The sequence below is a fragment of the Heterodontus francisci genome, chromosome 2 (genome assembly GCF_036365525.1).
Source record: "Heterodontus francisci isolate sHetFra1 chromosome 2, sHetFra1.hap1, whole genome shotgun sequence".
NCBI lineage: Eukaryota > Metazoa > Chordata > Chondrichthyes > Heterodontiformes > Heterodontidae > Heterodontus > Heterodontus francisci.
Window position 1 is genome coordinate 31043069 of NC_090372.1, and position 19899 is coordinate 31062967.

Sequence of the window (19899 nt, forward strand, 5' to 3'; positions counted from 1 at the left end):
AGAAGATCTTGTATGTTCAATGAATGAGCAGGAAAAGGCCTGGTAATTATTCACAATCAGCATAAACTGCTTCCTCCTAGCACTCAGGCACTCTGCACATTTGGCTGCCTGGTCACTGGGTTGGTTATGCTTCAGTTTAGTTGCTTGACCATTCTAGTCTTCACTTAAGCAAGGTTATGGTAATGGAGCTGGTGTCATTTTGTATCACAAAATCCCGTCTGTTTTGGTTGATGATAGTTGACTGTGGACCATAGAGATTGACTATGAAATACTGAATACCATCTATCAAATAATGCTGGACATCAGGCTGTGGGAAGGCCTGGAAATGTTCAGTGTGTCACTCAGAACTTGTGGCCTTGTGATGCACTATAGCAATGGCAGGTATGCGGCACTATATTTTGTGTACTTATCATAGAATGGTTAAAGTTAAAACACTGCTTCAGTTCCTGAGGCAAATGGTAAAGCCGAGAAAGTAAAATTAGTTCATCATGATCCGGCCTTATGTAACACAACCTTGGCCGCTTTTCTCAGGGGTTCTGGAGTCAGGTCATCATGGGTTATTTTCAATGCTCCATGCTTTTCAGCCGCATATTCTCAGTAGATATATATTGTATGAATGTTAATTATGGATTCAAAAGCTTTCAAGGTCATCAAAAGTGTAGCTTGAAAGTGACTGACTGAAGCCCATTAGTGGTGCACCATGTGTGTCAGAGATGAATGAACTGCTCCTGAGTTCTCACACCATCGTTCAGGTTATCTAATGAATCACACTGCTGCACTTTCACTTTTGAGGGCAAAGGAAGAATTTTCTGCAGAGGCGTTGCTGCATATCCTGTCTGTAAGTTTCTAGTATATGTGTGTGTGTATATTATAAAATCCAAGTTAGGCATTATCACACTTGTGCCATTGAACATGTGGAAGTTGTTGGTGAGGGATGGGTAGCAGGTAGAGTGTGACAGTCACTTCATTTTACCCAGCCTTCTACTATTGGGAAAACTTCACTTGAAAACAGGTCTGAAAAACAGGTTTTACTGCCCTCCTTAGCAATAGTTCTTGCATAAGCAGGCAAAAAAAATGGCTACTTGAATTTCAGATTATGTGAGGTCATGTCCTCCCTGATGCGTTGGCACAGTTTCAATGTGATGGTGCAGATTGTCTGGCAGAAATGTGGTTAAATAATCTTTCTAAGACTGGGTGGTTTAAACTGTGCTGTCTGGTGCTGGGTAAAATTGTATCTTTGTTTCACAATCCCTGGAATTACACAATGCGTCACCATTAATACTGATGCATGCATGGAAATATATAATTCAGTCCTTGGCCTTTAGTTTTAAACATTATCCCATCCTCTCCCCAATCCTAGCTGGAAGTGAAGTAGTGTTGGCCTACTCAAAAATGGAAAACTGAATACTGGCCTACGCTATGTCCCAATTCATATCCTAGCATCATAAACACTTGTCAATACTTTGGTAACACAGGCATTGTGGCCTAGAGATTCAATGGCGCTACACCCAAAGAACAAAGAACCAAGAACAAAGAACAGTACAGCACAGGAACAGGCCATTCAGCCCTCCAAGCCTGCGCCGATCTTGATGCCTGCCTAAACTAACACCTTCTGCACTTCCGGGATCCGTATCTCTCTATTCCCATCCTATTCATGTATTTGTCAAGATGCCTCTTAAATGTCTCTATGGTACCTGCTTCCACCACCTCCCCCGGCAACAAGTTCCAGGCACTCACCACCCTCTGTGTAAAGAACTTGCCTCGCACATCCCCTCTAAGCTTTGCCCCTCGCACCTTAAACCTATGTCCCCTAGTAACTGACTCTTCCACCCTGGGAAAAAGCTTCTGACTATCCACTCTGTCCATGCCGCTTATAACTTTGTAAACCTCTATCATGTCACCCCTCCACCTCCGTCGTTACAGTGAAAACAATCCGAGTTTATTCAACCTCTCCTTATAGCTAATGCCCTCCAGACCAGTCAACATCCTGGTAAACCTCTTCTGTACCCTCTCCAAAGCCTCCACATCCTTCTGGTAGTGTGGCGACCAGAATTACACGCAATATTCTAAGTGTGGCCTAACTAAGGTTCTGTACAGCTGCAGCATGACTTGCCTATTTTTATACTCTATGCCCCGACCGATGAAGGCAAGTATGCCGTACGCCTTCTTGACTACCTTATCCACCTGCGTTGCCACTTTCAGTGACCTGTAGACCTGTACGTCCAGATCTCTTTGCCTGTCAATACTCCTAAGGGTTCTGCCATTTACTGTATACTTCCCACCTGCATTAGACCTTCCAAAATGCATTACCTCACATTTGTCCGAATTAAACTCCATCTGCCATTTCTCCGCCCAAGTCTCCAACCGATCTATATCCTGCTGTATCCTCTGACAATTCTCATCACTGTCCGCAACTCCACCAACCTTTGTGTCGTCCGCAAACTTACTGATCAGACCAGCTACATTTTCCTCCAAATCATTTATATATACTACAAACAGCAAAGGTCCCAGCACTGATCCCTGCGGAACACCACTAGTCACATTCCTCCATTCAGAAAAGCACCCTTCCACTGCTACCCTCTGTCTTCTATGACCGAGCCAGTTCTGTATCCATCTTGCCAGCTCCCCTCTGATCCCATGTGACTTCACCTTTTGTACCAGTCTGCCATGAGGGACCTTGTCAAAGGCTTTACTGAAGTCCATATAGATAACATCCACTGCCATTCCTTCATCAATCATCTTTGTCACTTTCTCAAAAAAGTCCATCAAATTAGTGAGGCACGACCTCCCCTTCACAAAACCATGCTGCCTCTCGCTAATAAGTCCATTTGTTTCCAAATGGGAGTAAATACTGTCCCGAAGAATCCTCTCTAATAATTTCCCTACCACTGACGTAAGGCTCACCGGCCTATAATTTCCCATTTTTCAGGTGCTGAAGAGCCACCTAAGTTTCCTTATTGGAGGGCAGGAAGCAGATGCTCATTACAAGCCAGAAGTACACTGCCAGCCATATTGATATAGGGCAACAAAAATCATGCGCAGTGCCCACGCCTTAAACAGGTGATGGGTTATTGGCATATAAAAATAAGGGGCTTCCGCTGCAACATTGGTTTGTTCGGAGGCACCCGGCACCAGCTGGATTTGTGCCTTTGCAAAGCAGGTCTGGAAAGAGATGCAGTGGTTTTTGTCCACATTCATACCAAGCAGCTCCATAACACAGGACTCAGTGTGCTCTACAGGCTGTTCCCAGGGACACAAACCAAGATAAACATCGACTGCTGCTGGAGGACCATCAACTCAGTAAAAAACACACTTTAGCCTGCCCGAAACTTGCTGGTCTTCCAGTGCAAAGCATTGTCCACAACTGAGTGTTGCAGACTGGCACATTCCAAGGTCCAGGACTAAGTGCTGAAGGACCCAATAAAGTTTGGGGCAGCCGCCACAAAGGCTCAATGGGAGAGGCCACTGTCTAAGGCACCTCCTTCGTAGTATGTGGAGGGGCTGGAATTGTTGTAAAACCTCTCGGGATGTATACACCAGAGAATGGGGTTGACGTGTAATGTAAATGTACATTGTAAATATAACTTGAAATGGCAAGTGTAGTGAGGCCCTCATGTACTGTATTGAAAGAAACTGATCTGTATTGCACTTTACTGAATGTCCGATTTGAATTGCTAAGCAATGTATTTTTACAAATACTATGAATTTTTGGGGGAAGAAAGCTGCTGCAGTGTTAGCAATGGCCTGATTTTTAATCATGCTTTGCTGGTGAGCTGCCTGCTACTCTGAGCAGCTCACCCACTCGATGGAAATAAGGCCCAAGGCTCAGTACATGGAGAGTCCCACATTTCAGCATTCAGGCACAGGGACTGGGGAATTTATAGACTTGTGTATTCATTCTGATCATTTGTTTGTGACAACTTGCTGTGTGCAAATTGGCTTCTGGAGTGCTTTGGGACATTAAGAGGATGCAAGAGGCACTACATAATGCAAGTTCTTTTTTTCTGTGGAATAGGAGTTTTTGAGTTGGACTTCAAGGCAATCTGAGGGATCACATAGCATTCGCAAACTGAGCTCTGTTCTGGCAGTGCACAGTAGCACCTGAATTGCTGAATGATGGTCTAACCTACTTGTGAAGCATAATTTTTAAAGGAATGAGTACTCCAAGGAAAGTCTACAAGACTACTATTTGTGAGCCTTAACCCCCAAGGTCAAAAATTCTAAATTTACCATTCCCAATAACAGAGTGGGTCAATGTACTACACAATACTGAACCATACAGATCAGGATGGTTCCAATTTGGTGGATGGAATTTGTAAAATATTCAATCTCAGGATGTGGGCACTGCTGGTAAGGCCAGCATTTGTTGGTCATCATTAGTTGCTTTTGAGAAGGTGGTGGTGAGCTGCTTTCTTGAACCACTGCAGTCCATGCGAGGAAGGTACTCCCATACTGCTGTTAGATATAGAGTTCCAAGATTTTAGCATGAAGAAGGAACGGCTAACATATTTCGAAGTCGAAATGGTGTGTGACTTGGAGGGAATCTTGGAGGTCGGGGTGCTCCCATGCATCTGCAGCCTTTGGTTTTCTACGGAATGGAGGTTGGAGGTTTGGAAGGTGCGGTTAATGAAACTTTGATGAGTTGCTGCAGTGCATCCTGCAGACAGGACACACAGCAGCGACGGTGCACCGGTGGTGGAGGATGAGGATGTTAAAGATAATGGATGAGCTGCCGATCATGCAGGATGCTTTGAACCGTATGAGCTACCTAATCTGAGCCAAGGGAACTGAAAAGCAGCTAAGGTTTGCCTGAGCACCTTCGAGCTGAAGGGACGTGAAAAAGATTAGCCACTGACCTGCTGCTGACCTCCTTCTGGATAATGAACGTGGGTGTGGATGTTGTGCGAGGACAGAATGAATGGGTTGGGGTGTGGGGTTTAGACTGTGATGTCTGTATGGTAGAATAGCTGCCATTTGGAGGGTAAAACAACCAGATGGTTGCAAATGCCTGTAAAAGCCCTATTCCAGGAAGGGTCAGGACACAAACAGGAAGAAAAGAAATCAAAAACTTAATGTTAGAATATATTCCGTTCTGATCCACCTGTCCCTCTCCTGGGTTTAATTTCTTAGCACAATATGTTTAGGAATCATAGAAAGAAAATTTGACTGGCATTTATCTAGCACCTTAGGACATCCTAAAGCACTTTGCAGCAAATGAAGTACTTTTGAAGTGTAGTCACTGTTATAATCTTTTCTTCCTGGCAGATACTGGAACTGAATTGAGTTTTTCTCAAAGTTTGTTCTTTTGAAATAATATTTGCTTAGAAAGGAAGTGTATGTGGTTTGATTTGATCACAGTTTAAATCTTCTTGTTCTCTTTTTTTTTAAATCTCCAGCAACAAATAAATTCTTCAATATTCCAAAAAGTGGACAATACTGGGGGAATAATCTTTGCCGGTTCTGTGACATCGAGCCCAGCGATTGCACCAACAATGGCGTCTGCAACAGCACCTGCACCAGGACTTCCATCTGTGAGAAGAATGAAGAAGTGTGTGTCTCAATCTGGTAAGGGACCCCCTCCTCTTCACAATTCTTTCTGATTTTTGCTGTAGTCAGCGTCTCTATCGCTAAGAATTCTTTTTAGACACTACTGTTCAGAGGGACATAAAAATCTGAGTGATATTTGAGGTAAAGAAGGGGAATTTTCCCTGGTGTCCTGGTCATCATTTATCATTCAACTAACACTTTAAACAGATGATCTGGCCATTTATCTTATTGCTGTTTGTGGGAGCTTGCTGTGCACAAATTGGCTGCAATGTTTCCTACACTTCAAAAGTACTGAATTGGCTGTAATCCTCTCTGGCCACAGGAGAGGTGCCAGAGAACTGGAAGGCAGTGAATGTGGTACCATTATTCAAAAAGGGTAGCAGGGATAAACCAGGTAATTACAGGCCAGTGAAACTGTTGGAAAAAATTCTGAGCGACAGGATTAATCTCCACTTAGAGAGGCAGGGATTAATCAAGGATAGTCAGCATGGCTTTGTCAGGGGGAGATCGTGTCTAACAAATTTGATTGAATTTTTTGAGGAGGTGACTCGGTGTGTAGATGAGGGTAAAGCAGTTGATGTCGTCTACATGGACTTCAGTAAGGCTTTTGATAAGGTCCTGCATGGAAGATTAGTCAAGAAGGTAAAGTCCATGGGATCCAGGGCAATTTGGCAAATTGGTTCCAAAATTGGCTTAGTGGCAGGAGGCAGAGGGTGATGGTCGAGGGTTGTTTTTGTGAGTGGAAACCCGTGACAGTGGTGTACTGCAGGGATCGGTGCTGGGACCATTGCTGTTTGTAATGCACATTGATGATTTAAATGTGAATATAGGAGGTATGATCAGTAAGTTCATAGATGACATGAAAATTGATGGTATTATAAATAATGAGGAAAGCCTCAGATTACAGGATGATATAGATGGGCTGGTAAGATGGGTAGAACAGTGGCAAATGGAATTTATTCCTGCGAAGTGTGAGGTGATGCATTTTGGGAGACTAACAAGGCAAGGGAATATACAATGGATGATACAGAGGGTCAGAGGGACCTTGGTGTACGTGTCCACAGATCACTAAAGACAGCAGCACAGGTAGATAAGGTGGTTAGGAAGGCATATGGGATACTTGCCTTTATTAGCTGAGGCAAGGAATATAAGAGCAGGGAGGTTATGATGGAGCTGTATAAAATGCTAGTTAGGCCACAGCTGGAGTACTGTGTACAGTTCTGGGCACCACACTATAGGAAGGATGTGATTGCACTGGAGAGGCTACAGAGGAGATTCACCAGGATGTTGCCTAGGCTGGAGCATTTCAGCCAAGAAGAGAGATTGGATAGGCTAGGGTTGTTTTCCTTAGAGCAGAGAAGGCTGAGGGCGGACCTGATTGAGGTGTAAAAAATGATGAGGGGCATGGATAGGAAGAAACTTTTTCCCTGAGCGGAGGTGCCAATAACCAGGGGGCATAGATTTAAGGTAAGGGGCAGGAGGTTTAGAGGGGATTTGAGGATTTTTTTTTCCCCAGAGGGTGGTTGGAATTTGGAACACACTGCCTGAAGGGGTGGTAGAGGCAAGAACCTTCACAACATTTAACAAGTATTTAGATGAGCACTTGAAACGCCATAGCATGCAAACCTACGGGCCAAGTGCTGGAAAATGGGATTAGAATAGATAGGGGCTTGATGGCTGGTACGGACACGATGGGCTGAGGGGCCTGTTTCTGTGCTCTATGACTCTATGACTCTGAAGTGCTTTGGGACATCCTGAGGTCATGAAAGGTGTTATATGACTGCAAGTTCTTTCTTTTTTGATTGGGATCATTAGTAGTTGCTGGAAACCGGTAATAATTGACTACTCCTAGTCATACAATTTTCAGTATCTATATCTAGTGTTGTCAGGCTGAGGCAAGGGGCAAGACAGACTATAATTGAAGGCCCATACATTTCTTATGAATTATTGGTTGTTTGCTTATTGATTGAGTAAGCTAGGTGAAAGGACAAGGCCTACCATGTAGATCCAAGGTCCTGAAAAAGATCATCCCAACATCCCAGTTATATAGAGGATGCCTGTCAAAAGCCGACGGTTTGTGCAGAGTAAAGAGGTCCTACCTCATAAATTGCAGGCCCTACGGGCGGGGGGTTAAATGAATTGTCAGCTATGCCATAATGGCTTGTATTCCTTTGAGTTTAGAAGGTTGAAGTAAAGGTCTTCTCGGGTCTGCAAAGGAAACCCGGCCCGAGCCCAACAGAAACACATCCAACCCAAGCCCGACCCGGCCTGAGTCCTTTCATTTTTTCCCACGCCCGACCCGACCCGACCATCAGTTAACCTAGCTTCTGTTTTTCACTTTGTTGCTTATCTGCACAAGCTTAAGAAAACTGTAACTGAACAACTTTTCAAGTCCAAAAAGTACATTAACATTGGAGCCACGTATTGGAGGTGGTGATAGAGTGTGTCCGACCCGAACCGAACCGAACCCGACACATGTCATTGGGTCCCGTCGGGTTTGGTGCGGGTAGCCATGCTCTAGGTTGAAGAGCAATCTAATTGAGGAGTTTAAAATTATAACAGGATTCAATAGGGTAGATGCAGAGAGCCTATTTCCTCTGGTAGGGAAATCCAGAACAAGGGAGCACAGTCATGAAATGAGAGCTAGGCCATTTAGGAGTGAAATCAGGAAGCACCTTTTCACACAAAGGATAGTGGAAATGTGGAATCCTTTGACTGATCTGTACCTCAACTCCACTCGTGCCCCTTTGACCCATATGACTTGATAGCCTTAACTCAAAAAAAAATCTGTTGTTCTCTGTCTTGAAAATTTCGATTAACCCCAAGCATCCACAGCCTTTTGGGGAATAGAGTTCCTGATTTCTCTATCCTATGTTTGAAAAAGTGCTTCAGGTTTTACTCCTGAATGGCCTACCTCTAATTTTAAGATTTTTGCTGCTTTGTTTTGGATACATCCAACAGAGGGAATAGTTTATCTGGACCTACACTATCAAATCCTTTTATCATTTTAAACAAAAGGGAAGGGGCAGGCTGAGATTTGCTGAGTTTGTTGAAGTTTTACCTACTTTTGACATGTGAGATCTGTACCCTAGAAGTTGTTTCGGGTCTCTTGCCTCTTCTGGTGCATTCCTAGTTAAGTCATCACAAAGTTCTAATAAGTCCCTCTCTCTCTTTCTCTTACACTGTTAATTTTATGCACATCTGCTGCTTTATCTTAAACTTTAGGAGAAAGCAAGATGCCAATGTAACTGTAGAAACACTATGCCATCATCCAGAAATGCCTCTGTATGGACACCTACTAGATGACTACAATAATACAGAATGCAAAATGAAAGAAAAGAAGGTTCTGGGGTCTATGTTCTACATTTGCTCATGCTCGAAAACAGAGGAATGCAATGATCGTCTGATGTTTACTGACGATGTTGGTAAGTTGGTTGAGAAGATGAAACTTGTTTGTTGCTGTGATAACTGTACGTGTGTGTGCTCACGTGCGCGCGCTTGTGTGTGTATGCGCGTGTGAGTGTGTGTGCCCATGTATGTGCGTATGTATGTGCACGTGTGTGTGTATGTGTGTGCGTGCGTGCACACATGTGTTAGCCTATCAGACTTTTAATCAGCCTGAAAATCCTTCCACTACTTCACATTACTCTGCAAAGGAACAGTGTGAAGGTACTACAACAACTTCAAAAAATGACATGTGGACAATGTAGAGTATTATAAGTGCAAGTCTCCTTATCTACAGATGTTATTTAATCGTGAGCTGTCTTATAGCACACCCAGTTATGACTACTTTCATATCTTATCCTGTTCCCTGGTTATCCTCCTGATTTTGGTGCAGTTTGGAGGTGTTTGATCATTTTTGAGCTTAAATTGCCTTTGGAATAGGAATTTAGGATTATGAGCACCAAATTAGAATGTCCAGATTCAGAAGGAATGCCTGAAAAGTCAAACGAATTGTTTAATAGCTTAAACCTATTTGGTATTTAAGTCTTGTATTTGAACTTTTTGAGTCTTTACAGTGTTAATGATTGACTATAATTCTGCTTGCTCTTACTTCAGTCATCGGAGTTAGTGAACTTCATGCCGTGGTGATTGATCCATCTAATCTTGTTTGGCATGTGCTTCTCTAAAACCAATTTCAGGAAGACTGTATCTCAGGAACTCCTGATGCTGAAAACTTTCCCTCTATTCATTGGCTTTTTATTTGAAAGGAGCTTTCTTGATGCAGACAGAATGTTGCAAGGAACAAAAGAATTCCTTCAGTCTAGGTAACTGTTATAACAAAAACAACTTGCATTTATACAGTGCCTGTTGTATCGTAAAATGCTCCACAGTGCTTTGCAGGAGCAATTTTCAAACAAAGTTTGACTTCGAGCCACATAAGGAGATATTAGAAAAGGTGATCAAAAACTTTGACAGAGGCAGGTTTTAAGAAGTGTCTTCAAGGCAGAGAGAGATAGAGAGGTTTAGGAGGAAATTCCAGAGCTTAGAGCCTAGGCAACTGAAGGCACGCCTTCAATAGTGGAGTGATTAAAGTCGGAGACGCACAAGAGGCCAGAATGAGAGAAACACAGTGAGCTATAATGGTTGTAGGATTGGAGCAGGTTACAAACGATAGGGAGGGGCGAGGCTAATAAGGGATTTGAAAATGAGGATGAGAATTTTTAAATTTGAGGCGTTTTTGGACCGGAAGGCTATGTAGGGCAGTGAGCACAGATGTGATGGATGCGACTTCGTGACTTAAGATACAGGCAACAAAGTTTTGGACAGACTGTAGTTTACAAAGGGTGCAAGGTGAGACGCTGCCTAGAAGGGCATCGGAATAGCCCAGTCCAGAGGTAACAAAGACATGGATGAGCTGAGGCAGGGGTGGAGACGGGTGGTGTTACAGAGGTGGAAACAGACTGTCCTGGTGATCGAGAAAATGGGGGATCGGAAGCTCGACTGCAGTTCAGATGGGATGCCAAGATTACTGACACTCTTGTTCAGCCTCAAACAGTTACTAGGGAGAGGGATGCAGTAGGTGACTAGAAAATGAAGTTTGTGGCTAGGACTGAAGAAGATGGCTTTGGTCTTCCCAATATTTGAATGAAAGAAATTTCTGCTCATCCAATACTGATTGTCGGACAATCAGCGTGACAGATCAGACAATGGAGATGACAGACATGGGTGGCTCATGTGAAAGCCCTTTGATGTCTGAAAACCCTCTGAAGCCCTTATGTCAAGTGTAAGCCACCAAGAAAGTGGAAGGAGTCTGCCTTGTGTAAACTTAACTCATCAAAGGCTGGATTCTTTTGTAACAGCCCCGAAAAAAGAGATTGAAGTCACTATTTAATCACCATTTGAAGATTCCAGCTGTCCCTTCTCTCTTTAACTGAAAACAGATTGTCTGCTCTTGCGTCGTGCACTGTATCTGTGGTTGGAAGTGAATCGTGTGTCTGATCTCAGACATGCGGTTTCCTGTCTGTGTTTAAATTTACTAGCACATCAAAGCCTGCTACTCCCCGAGCCATGTTTACAAGCAGATAACGCTTGCACTCATTTACTGTGAACTGACTGATGTAAGTTGAATGTCTCAAAGTTGGTTCTTTCTTGAGATTTTTTATTTAAACATCGATGGATGATCCCGATTTATTGTGTGCTATACCCAGGCCTGAGCTCAGCAAGCTGTTCCCAGCTCCAATCATTTACTTTCACAGTAGCCCAGATATTCCTGATCTGTGCTCACTGAACGCATCTTATGGATTTTAAACTGCTGGATAGAAAAGATTGCACTGCACCATATATAAAAGTGATATTGAGAGGTCACTTATTAAAAAATTCAGCAATCCCTCTCTCTCTTTTTCTGCCTATCTGTTTCTCTCTTTCTTTCTTTCTTTCTTTCTTTCTTTCTTTCTCTCTCTCTCGCTCTCTTTTCTGCCTCTCTCTCTCTGCCTCTCTCTCTCTGTCTCTCTCTCTGTCTCTGTCTGTCTCTCTCTATCTCTCTGCCTCTCTCTCGCTGCTTCTCTCTCTCTCTCTCTGCGCCTCTCTCTCTCTCGCTGCCCCTCTCTCTTTATCTTCCCCCCCCCACCCCATCCCCACCACTCTCCAGGGTCCTGTCTAGTTGGAACAGTCTCATCAATATTTGGCCCAAATTCCACATGTAGCAACTGTAAATATCTTGCATGCTTTCTGAATGTCTGACAGAAACAATAAATGACTCCTTGGAAAGTCTGCAGTGCTATGTATGAATTCCTCAGCTCTCTGTTTTGGAATGTATTAACGAGACACCTTCCCCCTCTTCTGGAAATTGAGTGGAGTGAACAATAAACAGTCAGATGCTGGCTAAAAAAACTTGCTTGTATTTGTTTCAGACAACTTCTACAGTCAATCTATTCTGTGCTTTAAACTGACTCTATTCTATCACTGTCTTCTACTGACTGTTGACAGTAAGCCTAACTGGCCTTTTTGGCAGTGAATCTGCATAGGTTTTTTTTGTGAGAGGTGTGCATTATTTATACAGCTGCTCAAACACGATTCCATGTTATGTATCTATTGTGGCCAGATGTTGGAGTCGGCAATGGATGGGCTCAGATTGAGTTCTAAAGTTATTTCCCACTGGCATTCGGCCAGATGATTGCACAGCTTTGGCGTGGTTCAGCTGTATCACTCTCACCTCTGAGTCAGAAAGTTGTGGGTTCAAGTCCCACTCCAGAGACTTCAGTACATGTTCTAAGCTGGCATTCCAGTGCAGTCAGAGGGACTTTTTCCCAGAGACTGTTTAAAAATAAGGGGTCGCCCCTTTAAGACAGAGATGAGCAGAAATTCTTTCTCTGAGGGTCGAGAGTCTTTGGAATTCTCTTCCTTAAAAGGCGGTGGAAGCAGAATCTTTGAATATTTTTAAGGCAGAGGTAGATAGATCCTTGATAAGCAAGGGGGTGGAAGGTATTGGGGGTAGGTGAAAATGTGGAGTAATCAGTTCAGCCATGAATTTATTGAATGGCGGAGCAGGCTCGAAGGGCCGAGTGGCCTACTCCTGTTCCTAGTTCGTATGTTTTGGAGGTGCCATCTTTCAGATAAGACATTAAGCTGAGGCTCTATCTGCATAAAACATCCCCATGGCACTGTTTCGAAGAAGAGCAGGAGAGTTTCCCCGATCTCCCGGCCAATATTTATCCATCAACTGACATCATGACAAAACAGATGATCTGGTCATTATTGCATTGCTTTTTGTGGGATCTTGCTGTGTTAAAATTGGCTGCCAAGTTTCCTACATTACAACAGTGACTACATTTCCAAAAGTATTTTTTGACTGTAAACTGCTTTGGGACGTCCAGAGGTTGTGAAAGGTGCTATGTAAAAACAAGTCTTTCTTTTCATTCTTTACGTGAGAGCTGGCTGTTCTGTTGCCAGTACAGGCTGCTCTGCTTCAAATAGTGCTATACTCATGAGATGCATGCCGGGCAAACCTTTGCAGTTTGGCTTGGGGTGAGCAGTATGACATGACTTTCACCTGTAAGTGTCATGATAGCTCTGCACTCAGTTTATGTCATCATCTCACACATTAGATCATGGACAGAAAAAAAGTACCTCATGAAATCCCTTTAAAATTGTGGCAGCTTGTTGTGCTGTAGTGTTAAACTCCGAGCAACTCAATTGGCTAGTTCAGCTAGGAATTCCACTGGTGGATCATTGCTTAAGTGGAACAATTGGTTTGATATTGAGCCATGTCAGTTCATTCAGCAGGTACCTGAATCCAGCTAAAGTTGGACACTTTGGGTTTGGATGCTATTCTTGTCCCTCCATTAACTTGAGCTCATCCAAAGCTTTCATGTCCAGCAGCTCCCCAAGGGCATACCTTCGCAACATACTGCTCAACATGATACCTCTCCAGGGGCTGAATTTTCATTCAAGGATCAGGAAGCCAACATGGGAGCTAGTTCCAGGTCCCGACCCTGCTTGGCGTGTTATGGACACATCCACCGTTACTTGGAAATGGGGAGCCAATTAAAGGACAGGGAGTGGGCTCGCCATCCAATATGGGACGGTGGGCAGGCTCCCAATGCTGGAGGGCCAATGGGCTGCCCTCCAGCACTCACAGATCAGCCACCGGCCAAGGTGGAAGCTGCTGAGCTGAGAATGGGGAGAGGGAGAAGGTCAGGTACAGTTTTCTTTGATTTTTAGAAAGGCCACAACTGCCTGGGCATGATCCTGAAGGGCCAACCCCTCCAAGGGATGACCAGCAGCCGCAGCTGTGGCCCAGCGACCATTCAGGGTGCAAGAAGGGTTGTTCCCCCATGTGAACAATTCTGGCCACTTCCCCTTCCTGCCCTCAGCCCACCATATTGCCTGGACATGGTCCAGGTCAATGTGGGCTGCCCCTATTGCCAACTGGAAATCCCAGTCAGCGTGGGATAGGGGATTTAATAGGCACCTTCATTAAATGAATTTGCAGATAATTGGCTACCTGCTGCTTGCCGGCTGACAACCAATCCGACCCCAACCCGACCTCTTTGAAAATGGCTCGAGGTTGGGATCGTGGTGGGGAACTGGCACGATGGCTGGCGGTGCCAGATTGTGGGCCCAGATGCCTCCGATCCAGATCCTAACATCAATTGAAAATTCAGTGCCAAAACTCTGCTGTCTGAATTCTAACTCACACCACGTCCCTTTCACCCATCACCCATGTGCTGGCTGACCTACATTGGCTCGCAGCCCCCAATGCCTATGTTCTAAAATTCTTATTCTTGTTTTCAGTTCCTTCCGTGGCTTTTCTGCTATCTATCTCTGTAACATCCTCTAGTCCTACAACTCTCCGAGAACTCTGCACTCCTCTAATTCTGGCCTCTTGCACATCCCCCATTCCCTTCTCCCCTTTGGTGACTGTAGCTTCAGTTGTCTAGACCCTAATCTCTGGAATTCCCTCCCTAAACCTCTCCAACTCTCCACCCAACTCTCCTCCTTTAAGATGTTCCTCAAAACCCACCTCTCTGACCAAGCCTTTGGTCGCCTGTCCTAATGCCTCCTCCTTCGGTTCGGTGTCAATTTTTATCTGATTACGCTTTTGGGAAGTGCCTTAGAATGTTTTACTACATTAAAGGCACCATATAACTGCAAGTTGTTTTTTGTACCTTTTCACCTCAGGGGGCTTGCTGTTTAAGAATGGCCTGAACCAATTGGAAACCCTGGTGCATACTCCCTTTTTTCATATTGGTGGTTAGTTGTAGTATATGCGTGGGATATGCTTCATTTTTCAAGAAATTGTTTCCCTGATTAGGGTTGCCAAGCATCCAAGTATGTCCTGGAGTCCCCAGAAATTAAAGATTAATCTCCTGGGCATTGTTGTGAACAACCCAGGAAAAATTGTGCTTTTTTTCCATTTTCTTTGAACATGTTTGTTTATTAGTTATAAAAATATTGGAGATGGGGAGGACAAGGCTGTTTGACTGAGTGGGGCAGTTGGAAATGGGAGGTCATGTGATGAAACCTCAAGGAATATGCCCAACTAGAGTTGACAATCTTATCTCCGAGCCTAGCCAATTGTCTCGCTTTCAAGTTTCCATATTTTTAAAGTAGTAGAGTAGCTTTTTTGGAGGATTGAGATGTCTGGTTCACAGCAGGTGAGTCGAGCGCCTCCTAATCCTAAAGATATAATTAATTAGGTCTGATTCCTGTTAGCAGCCAGTGTGGAATCACTGCCAGCAGTAAGTAACTCACAACAGACACAGTTATTTTCCACTGCTGTGGTAAACCTGCCAGCAGTATTCATCCCTGTTAATCCCTAAAGTCTGAATACTAAACTTAAACAAAAAAATAAGTGTAACGGTTCACCAGCAAATTATGAACCATGGAAAATGTGAAATACTTTAACTGCTGGGATAAGTGGGAGTTTGGTTCCAATAAGGACATGACAACAAAGCGTGCTCCATGACAGCTTCCTTCTGCAAATTTTATTGTAGGTATCTGCACGGGCTATTGTAATGTCATTAGCTCCCCTAAGCAATCCCAGCATCTACTTGTTTGGGGAGATGACTCCTGCTGCCCTATAATTTGTTAGCAGAACCCAGCAAGTGTGACGATGAAACTCCCTTGCGATCTGGACAACATCTCTGTGTTTTACCCATATGCTTTCTTTTTAATCCCTCTGAAGATGGTCACGCTTAACATGGGCTGAGGTGAGGTTTGCTTCCTATTGTGAGCTGCTTCATTGCACATTAGGAGAAACGCTTGGAACAGTGAGATTGATGAGAGTTGCTTGGTACAATTGCATTGACTTCTGTTTGCATACTGTTAAAGAAAAACTTTTAATAATATCATGACAACCCTGGGAATTACAGGCCAGTTAGTCTTACTTCGGTGGTAGGCAAGTTGATGGAAAAGGTGCTGAGGGATAGGATTTCTGAGCATCTGGAAAGACACTGCTTGATTCGGGACAGTCAGCACGGTTTTGTGAGGGGTAGGTCTTGCCTCACAAGCCTGATTGAATTCTTTGAGCAGGTGACCAAGCAAGTGGATGAGGGTAAACCAGTGGATGTGGTGTACATGGATTTTAGTAAGGCATTTGATAAGGTCCCCCATGGTAGACTTATGGAGAAAGTCAGGAGGCATGGGATAGTGGGGAATGTGGCCAGTTGGATTAAGAATTGGCTAACTGATAGAAGGCAGAGAGTGGTCTTAGATGGTAAATACTCAGCCTGGAGCCCAGTTACCAGTGGCGTGCCACAGGGATCAGTTCTGGGTCCTCTCCTGTTTGTGATTTTTATTAACGACTTAGATGAGGAAGTCGAAGGGTGGGTCAGTAAATTTGCAGATGATACAAAGGTTGGTGGAGTTGTGGATACCGAGGAGGGCTATTGTCGTCTGCAAAGGGACTTGGATAGGTTGCAGTGCTGGGCTGAAAAGTGGCAGATGGAGTTTAACCCTGAAAAGTGTGAGGTCGTCCATTTTGGAAGGACAAACACGAATGCAAAATACTGGGTTAACGGTAGGGTTCTTGGGCATGTGGAGGAGCAGAGAGACCTTGGGGTCTATGTGCATAGATCGTTGAAGGTTGCAACTCAAGTGGATAGGGCTGTGAAGAAGGCATATGGGGTGTTAGCGTTCATTAGCAGAGGGATTGAATTTAAGAGCCGTGAGGTGATGATGCAGCTGTACAGGACCTTGGTAAGGCCTCATTTGGAGTACTGTGTGCAGTTCTGGTCGCCTCATTTTAGGAAGGATGTGGAAGCCTTGGAGAGGGTGCAGAGGAGATTTACCAGGATGTTGCCTGGAATGGAGAATAAGTCTTACGAGGAAAGGCTGAACATTCTAGGCCTCTTCTCATTAGAACGGAGAAGGATGAGGGGTGACATGATAGAGGTTTATAAGATGATCAGGGGAATAGATAGGGTAGACAGTCAGAAACTTTTTCCCCGGGTGGAGCAAAGCGTTACAAGGGGTCATAAATTTAAGGTGAAGGGTGGGAGATACAAGGGGGATGTCAGGGGAAGGTTCTTTACCCAGAGAGTGGTCGGGGCATGGAATGCCTTGCCTGGGGAAGTTGTTGAGTCAGAAACTTTAGGGACTTTCAAACGGCTTTTAGATAGGTATATGGATAAAGGAGAATGATGGGGTATAGATTAAATTGTCCTTGACAGAGGACAAAGGATCGGCACAACATCGTGGGCCGAAGGGCCTGTTCTGTGCTGTATTTTTCTATGTTCTATGTTCTATGTTCTATTCATGAACTCAGGACGTTCCAAAGCACTTTACAGCCAACGGTGCACTTTTGAAGTGTAGTTACTGTTGTAGCGAAATGTGATGACCAATTTGGGGACAGGATGATCCCACGACCGGCAATGAGATAAATCACTGGATAATATGTGTTTTAGTGATTTTGATTGAGGATAAATATTGGCCAGGGTACTGGGGAGAACCCCCCTGCTCTTCTTCAAAATAGTACCACACGATCTTTTGTGTTCACCTGAGAGGGCAGAAGGGGCCTTGGTTTAACATCTTATCATAAAGGTTAGACCTTTATTCATTAGAGTTTAGAAGAATGAGGGGTGATCATATTGAAACGTACAAGATTCTGAAGGAGCTTGACAGGATAGACGTTGAGAAGATGTTTCCACTAGTGGTGGGGGAATCTTGAACTAAGGGACATAGTTACAGAATATGGGGGCACTCATTTAAAACTGAGATGCAAAGGAATTTCCTCTCTGAGGGTAGTGAATGTCTGGAATTCCCTACCCCAGAGAGTTGTGGAGGATAGATCACTGAAAGTATTTAAAGAGGAGGTAGATAGATTTTTGAAATACCAGGGAATTGAGGGCTATGAGGAGCTGAGGTCTGGGGCAGATCAGCCATGATCTTATTGAATGGCGGGGCAGGCTTGAGGGGCTGAAAGGCCTACTCCTGCTCCTATTTCTTATGTTCAGCCAAAAGGCACCACCTCTGGATAGTGCCAGCCTAGATTATGTGCTCAAGCCCATAGAGTGGGATTTGAACCTAAGACTTTCCGACTCATGAGCAAATGTACTACCGCTAAGCTACGACTGACAATGGAGTGAAGCCAAAGAAATAGCTGTAAAAGAGAGGTCATTAAGAATTTAAGGCTTCAGACACCAGTTAAAAACTATGGACTGAGCTGACATTCCTTTAAAATTATTTAAACATTTTTTAGATTAGAATTAGAACATTACAGCGCAGTACAGGCCCTTCGGCCCTCGATGTTGCACCGACCTGTGAAACCATCTGACCTACACTATTCCATTTTCATCCATATGTCTATCCAATGACCACTTAAATGCCCTTAAAGTTGGCGAGTCTACTACTGTTGCAGGCAGGGCGTTCCACGCCCCTACTACTCTCTGAGTAAAGAAACTACCTCTAACATCTGTCCTATATCTATCACCCCTCAACTTAAAGCTATGTCCCCTCGTGTTTGCCAGCACCATCCGAGGAAAAAGACTCTCACTATCCACCCTATCTAACCCTCTGATTATCTTATATGTCTCTATTAAGTCACCTCTCCTCCTCCTTCTCTCCAACGAAAACAACCTCAAGTCCCTCAGCCTTTCCTCGTAAGACCTTCCCTCCATACCAGGCAACATCCTAGTAAATCTCCTCTGCACCCTTTCCAAAGCTTCCACATCCTTCCTATAATGCGGTGACCAGAACTGCACGCAATACTCCAGGTGCGGCCTCACCAGAGTTTTGTACAGCTGCAGCATGACCTCGTGGCTCCGAAACTCGATCCCCCTACTAATAAAAGCGAACACACCATATGCCTTCTTAACAGCCCTATTAACCTGGGTAGCAACTTTCAGGGATTTATGTACCTGGACACAAAGATCTCTCTGCTCGTCTACACTACCAAGAATCTTCCCATTAGCCCAGTACTCTGCATTCCTGTTACTCCTTCCAAAGTGAATCACCTCACACTTTTCCGCATTAAACTCCATTTGCCATCTCTCAGCCCAGCTCTGCAGCCTATCTATGTCCCTCTGTACCCTACAACATCCTTCGGCACTATCCACAACTCCACCGACCTTCGTGTCATCCGCAAATTTACTAACCCACCCTTCTACACCCTCATCCTTCTTGAACAAGGGGACAACATTTGCTATCCTCCAGTCTTCCGGCACTATTCCTGTCGACAATGACGACATAAAGATCAAGGACAAAGGCTCTGCAATCTCCTCCCTGGCTTCCCAGAGAATCCTAGGATAAATCCCATCTGGCCCAGGGGACTTATCTATTTTCACACTTTCCAAAATTGCTAACACCTCCTCCTTGTGAACCTCAATCCCATCTAGCCTAGTAGTCTGAATCTCAGTATTCTCCTCGACAACATTTTCTTTCTCTACTGTAAATACTGACGAAAAATATTCATTTAACGCTTCCCCTATCTCCTCTGATTCCACACACAACTTCCCACTACTGTCCTTGATTGGCCCAAATCTAACTCTAGTCATTCTTTTATTCCTGATATCCCTATAGAAAGCCTTAGGGTTTTCCTTGATCCTATCCGCCAATGACTTCTCGTGTCCTCTCCTTGCTCTTCTTAGCTCTCCCTTTAGATCCTTCCTGGCTAGCTTGTAACTCTCAAGTGCCCTAACTGAGCCTTCACGTCTCATCCTAACATAAGCCGCCTTCTTCCTCTTGACAAGCGCTTCAACTTCTTTAGTAAACCACGGCTCCCTCGCTCGACAACTTCCTCCCTGCCTGACAGGTACATACTTATCAAGGACACGCAGTAGCTGCTCCTTGAATAAGCTCCACATTTCGATTGTGCCCATCCCCTGCAGTTTCCTTCCCCATCCTACGCATCCTAAATCTTGCCTAATCGCATCATAATTTCCTTTCCCCCAGCTATAATTCTTGCCCTGC

The 19899-nt window shown here is 44.3% G+C and overlaps 1 protein-coding gene across 1 annotated transcript in view; it reads left to right on the forward strand.

Moving 5' to 3' along the window:
* The window catches only part of tgfbr2b (transforming growth factor beta receptor 2b), a 79973-nt gene that overhangs the window by 17498 nt on the left and 42576 nt on the right, over nucleotides 1–19899 (forward strand). Inside the window, exons 2-3 of the mRNA XM_068056463.1 lie at nucleotides 5397–5565; nucleotides 8773–8972. Of these exons, the coding sequence (XP_067912564.1) occupies nucleotides 5397–5565; nucleotides 8773–8972 (369 nt within the window). The remainder of the gene's footprint in view (nucleotides 1–5396; nucleotides 5566–8772; nucleotides 8973–19899) is intronic.